Genomic DNA, 7,007 nt, shown 5'->3' with positions numbered 1-7,007 from the left:
TGGTAAAAACAAGGGTAATACCGTAATAAGGTAACAAACAATAAGTATCTTTTTTGTAATACTCAAAATCAAAATACTTGATTATTTTTGGAAAACAAATAAACGGGCAATGCTACATCTACCCGGTGGGTAGTTAACCCACTAGAAATAGCACATTAAAAAAACTATAGAACTGATGAGTTGGATTTCATTATTTATTTATTTCTATTAGTAGTGGGTTGTTGACTTACTGGGTAGATAAAGTTTTTTTCCTAATAAAACCAACTTCTTGGAAAAAAATTAATAAAATAAGCTATTTATGTTTTAAGTTGTGGATCATTACCTTATACAATAATGTGGGAGGTTCATCGATTTTGACAATGTGGATTCGTGGACTTTGATAGAAATAAGTAGCTAGGGTGTAAAATTTTGTGAGTCTAATTCGAGTTTGAGCTATCTCGTCTTAACTTGTTAGTATCCTGAGTCGTGCTCACTCGAGTGAAGTTTTTACTGAGCTTTGACCATCGAGTATATCTCAATTGTTTTCAAGTTTCTTATGTTAAAAGCAACCCTAAAGTTGAAAATATGTTCAATTTAGATATTGTGCTACAAATAATAGGTATTCGAGCTTCTCATGAGCTTTCAAATTAAGTAACGAATTGCTCAAATTGACTCACCAACATCTCGAGTTCTATCTGAGCTCAATCGAGTCTAGCTTTGACCTGATTTTGACCGAGTCGATCTCCAGTAGCTCGCGAGTTGTCTCGTCTCATTTACACTCTTAGAAATAAGTATGCTTATATCATATGAAATCGTGTATAATATCAGCTTTAGATACTTTACATAGAATTTATTTCTATGATTTTATTTTACTCTTAAACGAACCAATTTTAAGAGTATTATAACTGGATATATATATATATTTATTTGAGTCCATATATTTGGATTCTGTAGCATATGGAATATGGTTAGTGAGACCGCCTACTTTTAAATTAGTGTGTTCCCAAAATATTTATATTTTTGTGGTCATCCCTACAAAAAAAAGATTAGGTACTTCCCTCATCCGATTTTTGTTAATAAATTATGCATCAAAATAAAATGTCAACTTGATTGAACTTATTTTTATTAACCAAAACCTATTCTACCTTCCCTTCTACAAAAACCTTCCATACATCTTTCAATCACTAGGTCTACCACCCAACCTTTTACCCTTGCACCACTTTGCCACTCTTCAAGTCTTATGACTAGTGCATCGCTTGGTGTACGTTTGACATATCCAAACCATTAAAGGTGATTATTACCCTTACACCACTTTGCCACTCTTCAAGTCTTGTAACTAGTGCATCACTTGGTGTACGTATGGCATATCCGAACCATTGAAAGTGATTCTTTCTCATCTTATTCTTAATAGAAGTAACTCCCACCTTCTTCATAATAATCTCAATTTTCAGTCGATTCTTTATTTTATATCCACACATCTAACATAATACACATAGCCACCACATTAAACTTATAAACATGAACTTGTGTAAATGCCCAACATTTTTTACCATATTACAGCACATGTCATACCCCACTTCGTCCCTAATTAATATTTTTTTAAGCTTATCCAACTGGTTCACCTAATTGTCTTTGTAATTAAAAAGTAACTCGTTTTTTATGTCATTCAATAAAAATATACTCCACTAAGTCTTATTACATCCAAGGTTTAATAAAATAACAATTGGTATCCACTAAACAACTTAGCTCATAAACCATGTGCTACGACAAGTGTACAAACTAATATTGGGTAAAGGTGTAAGTTTGTTTTACCCACATATTGGGTCATGTTTACCCATATATATCGAATGTTATCTCTCTCTTTTAGTAACTCAGAGAAGTTCGTTTTTCACATTTCATTACAGTCAAATTAATTTGTTCATAAAATCTTTATAAAGTATGGCAAACACCGGTAAACGGTATCGATTGAGGTATTAAGAGAAAACAAAAATATGGGAATGTAAAATAAAATTTGAGAAGATTAATGTGAAAAAGAAAAAGAAATTAAAAGGTTTGAGAAAAGTATAAAAATAAAATAAATTGAGGGAAAAAGTTTGTGAAATACACAGAAAAAATGTAAAATGAATATAAAATGGTGAAAACCAAAATCAAACTTTTGTCATTGGCATAGATTCTCCGTCCACCTCGCCTTATTCGACGTCATTACCTCAATCCTAAATAAGTTCATATTACTCTTAAAAATCTTTTCCAAGAAAACCATGTTTTCTTAGGTTTACTTTTTTTTTTTAGAGGGAAACACGAGGGAAGCGAAGGTATAAAATGGTGTTCTAAGCTTGGTGCATGCCGAATAATCTTGTAATGTCCTATGTTGTGACTGTGAGTTCACCGAAAGATTATGGCCTATACTCCAAGAAGATCTATAACGACGCGATTTTTAAAGCCCTGACTCTTGTGCGTAAATGGATGCCTCAACCTGCTAGTAGTGGGAAGATCTAATCCGATGCATCAGTTAGAGAGGATGGTTGGATTGGTTTAGGCGTGGTAGCTCGAAGTTCGAAAGGGTCGGTGATTTTTTGCGCTGCACGTCGGGTTCGAGCTTGGTGGCCTATTGAAGTTGCAGAGGGAAAGGATTTATGTTTTGCAATCAAGTTGGCTCGAAATTATGGATTACATGATGTTATTTTTGAAACTGATTGTTTGACTATTGTGAATAGGTTGTCTAGAGGTGCTATCTATTTTTCTAATTCAGATGTGCTAGAAGATGTGATTTTTTATGTAAGGACTTTGCCTCTGTTAGATGGTCACATGTGCTTAGTGATGGGAATAATGTTGTCCACCACCTACCTCGACTCATTCCGTTTGGTGTTGAACATTGTCTCCGTATGTGCTTATGGACAATTTATCCACTGATTAATATATCTCACCTTCATATATAGGTTTACTTAGGCATGTTCATGAGTGGTTAATCGTTTTGAAATAATATTTCAAATCGGTACCCTAAATTTCGGCTCACTCTTTTTGCAAGCCATAACCGTAACTATTTAGACCGGTCACTGCCTAAGTGTTAACCATTTTTCAGTACTTTTTTGGTTAACCACTAATCGTTATTCAAATTATACTATTATAGTTTACTTCATTTACATGTATATTTTCTACTTTTTTGTGCATATACTTTAATATTATATATACTCTAATATAAAAATGTATTATAATGTGAATAATAAATCCATTAGAAAAGGTAATTAACACCAAAAATTCAGTTCATTTCCTAATTATAATATCTATATTAATACTAAAATTTTCAAATAATCACATACTTCCTCTAATTGTTGTTACTTAATAACAAATATTAGAATTAATGAAATTATTGGAAAATGTTTGACAATAATTAAATAGGGAACAAAATATTTCGGTTATTCGGTTAACCATTTACTCAAAATTTATGACCGTAACCATGCCATGTAATCATTACTTTTATTGGTTCGGTAACCGTACTATTAGAACTTTTTATCGGTAAGATAACCACCACTTTAGTCCGGTTTCAGTTTTTCGTTACTATTTTTTTGTTTCGACTTTTTATGAACACCTCTAAATATATCCCTAACCTTTTACTATTGCACCACTTTGCCACTCTTCAAGAGTTCAAGTCTTCTAACTAGCTAGTGCATCAGTTGATCTGCGTTTGACATATCCAAACCATTTCAAGTGATTCTTTCTCTTCTTATTCTTAATAGAAGTAATTCCCACCTTCTTCCTAATAATCTCATTTTTCAGCAGATATTTTTTTATCTTCACACATCTAACATTATACACATTGACATAGCCGCGACATTCAACTTATAACCGTGGATTTGTTTAATGGCCCAACATTCTTTACCATATAACAACTCATCTCTAACCCCACTTCGTCCCCAATGGTCATTTTAATATTTTTTAATACTTCTCCATTGCCTTTTGATTCACCTAATTGTCTTTGCAAATAAAAAGTACCTCATCTTCTCTATCATTCAATAAAAGTATACCCCACTAATTAAGTCTTATTACATCCAATTTTCAATAAAATAACAATTGATATCCACTAAACAACTTATCTCATAAAATCATATGCTACGATAAGTGTATAAACTAATATTGAGTAAAGATGTAAGTTGTTCTACCCATATATTTAGTCATGTTTACCCATATATATCGGATGTTATCTCTCTCTTTTAGTAACTCGGAGAATTCGTTTTTCACATGTCATTACAATCAAAATGATTTGTTGATGAGATTTGTATAAAATACGACAAATGGATCAGTCTTCTGAATATCTCAGGTGGATAGGAAAAACCCTCCAGTTTGGTAATATAAATCATTTGACGAGATTAATTACCTACCGTCCAGTCCCCCTTTCGTTATATAATTAACCTGAAGTACAATCGAGACAGTCCTAAATAGTATGAGTCGTTGTTAATAATTTTTCGAGTTGGTCGAAAATTTTCTCTATATCTCTTTTTATTGATGGCAGAGGGAGGTTGAATTTTGGGTAATCCAAATGCAGCACAAAAGTTGTTCAGAAATGCACACTCCTTCCATATGAGGACAAAATTTCATTCACAGATAATTCCAAGACTCAAGTCATGAGGCAAACTCAAAAGCATCCCGGTTTCTATTTCAAGCGGCAGCACTTATCACAAATGTATCACAAAAATCCAAAATTGATGTATTATAAATAGTTACCTGTATCCTTTCTTTAGAACAAAAAATAAATAAATAGAAGTAATCAATGATTATATTTGATCCAATTTAATAAAAAAAGAATTTGTTAATTTTCACGATCATCATAAATATAATAATAATTACTAATAAACTATACTATCTTTAAAAATTCAAAACAAATTAAATTAGAATTATTAATTAATAATAATGCACAAACAAATTATTTTTACTTATTTCCACCAATCATGCTAAAAAAAAATTCAGACATTCACATCTTAGCCTTTTTGCACACTATTGTAATAATAATCAAACCTAAAAAAAACTCTCAAAACAAAAGACAAAGAGTGGACAACCCCATCGTCGGTGCTGACTCCTGCCTCCTTCCTCCTTCCTCCTTCCTCTCTCTCTCCTACTCTTACACCCTACCACGCTCCATTACTTTACTCCCAAAAAAAACCCCATTTCAATTTCACACTCTCTTCTCAATTCTCATCATCTTCAACTACTACTTACTACTACTACATCTACATCTTTCTGATCTGATCTAATCTAATCTAATTAGATCTGTATTTTTCAAAAATCCGAATCATGGGCCAAGAGGGTTTCACGGCCCAAAAACGGCCCACAGCCGGCCCAACAGGAACCACCCTTCCAACCACCACACTTTCCTCCGGCAACAACCGCTCACGTGGGTCCCGCGGTAGACAAATAGCTAAAACAATGAACAACATAAAGATCACTATTTTATGTGGGTTTGTTACCATCTTGGTACTTCGAGGCACCATAGGGCTGAATCTTGGAACTAGTTCCGATGCGGAGAGATCGAATCTCGAAGCGGAAGCTATGCGAGTAATCGCCGAGATTCGATCTGATGGAGCTGAAATTGATGATGATGAGCCACCATTTAATCCAAACATTACATTTACATTTGGTCCCAAGATTACTAATTGGGATGATCAAAGAAAAGAATGGCTTGGATTGAATAAAGAGTACCCAAATTATGTAAATGGGAAACCTCGGATGTTGTTGGTAAGTGGGTCTCCTCCTAATCCTTGTGATAATCCAATTGGTGATCATTATTTGCTTAAGAGTATTAAGAATAAGATTGATTATTGTAGACTTCATGGGATTGAAATTGTTTATAATATGGCTCATTTAGATAAGGATTTATCTGGGTATTGGTCTAAATTGCCATTGATTAGAAGGTTAATGTTGTCACACCCTGAAATAGAGTGGATTTGGTGGATGGATAGTGATGCTTTGTTTACTGATATGGTGTTTGAGATTCCTGTTAGTAAGTATGAGGATCATAATTTGGTGATTCATGGGTATCCTGATTTGTTGTTTGAGAAGAAGTCTTGGATTGCTTTGAATACTGGGAGTGTTTTGTTTAGGAATTGTCAGTGGACTTTGGATTTGCTTGATACTTGGGCTCCTATGGGTCCCAAAGGTCCTACTAGGGATGAGGCGGGGAGGTTAGTGACCGCGTTTTTGAGTGGGAGACCTGCATTTGAGGCGGATGATCAGTCGGCTTTGATTTACTTGTTGATCTCTCAGAAGGAGGTTTGGATGAATAAGGTGTTTGTGGAGAATTCGTATTATTTGCACGGGTTTTGGACTGGGTTGGTGGATAAGTATGAGGAGATGTTGGAGAAGTACCACCCAGGATTAGGTGATGAGAGGTGGCCATTTGTGACCCATTTCGTGGGTTGTAAGCCTTGTGGGAGTTACGCCGATTATCCTGTTGAGAAATGCTTGAAGAGTATGGAAAGAGCGTTTAACTTTGCGGATAATCAGGTGTTGAAGTTGTATGGCTTTAGGCATAGGGGTTTGTTGAGTCCAAATATCAAGAGGACGAGGAATGAGACGGCTACACCATTGGTATATGTAGATCAGTTTGACATTCGACGTGGTGGATCAAAATCATGATATTTAACTCAAGACTCCTCCTTTTGAGGATAATGCAAGCTAACCAACCTTGTTGGGTTCTGCTGATTGTAACATGATTATAGTGATCATGAGTGAGGAGGTTCTTCTTTTCAGTTTTTACATGTTAAGCTCACACAATTATCCAGGACTTCAAAAGTCCCCTGACAGAAAAGGAGAAGAAAGTTTTATGCTTTCAGTTCATATTCTGTTCTCCATCTGGGATATGTGGAAAGGAAGATCCATGATTTTGATTGGAAATGAAATATTTATTTTCAGTTTCTCATTCTTTTACACAAATTGTATTCATATGTTATGAAACAAAGCTGTCAAATTGTCACACATTCTTGTAGTCTGGTTATTTATTACATTTTTGTGAAAGAAATTTATGACTTACTATGAAA

The 7,007-nt window shown here is 34.2% G+C and overlaps 1 protein-coding gene across 1 annotated transcript; it reads left to right on the top strand.

The window, feature by feature from the left end:
* Nucleotides 1-4,979: 4,979 nt before the first annotated feature.
* On the top strand, nt 4,980-7,007 carry LOC104897850 (probable xyloglucan 6-xylosyltransferase 5). Its single transcript, XM_010684807.4, has one exon. It carries the CDS (start codon nt 5,266-5,268, stop codon nt 6,604-6,606), a length of 1,341 nt encoding a protein of 446 aa, XP_010683109.1. The 5' UTR covers nt 4,980-5,265; the 3' UTR covers nt 6,607-7,007.

The sequence above is a fragment of the Beta vulgaris genome, chromosome 6 (genome assembly GCF_026745355.1).
Source record: "Beta vulgaris subsp. vulgaris cultivar EL10 chromosome 6, EL10.2, whole genome shotgun sequence".
NCBI lineage: Eukaryota > Viridiplantae > Streptophyta > Magnoliopsida > Caryophyllales > Amaranthaceae > Beta > Beta vulgaris.
The sequence above is the reverse complement of the archived record's forward strand: the minus strand, read 5'-3'. Positions and strand labels throughout refer to the sequence as shown.

Bases quoted from the DNA above. Each gene is read 5' to 3' on its own strand.
- LOC104897850 (XM_010684807.4), top strand. From the start codon at position 5,266: ATGGGCCAAGAGGGTTTCACGGCCCAAAAACGGCCCACAGCCGGCCCA.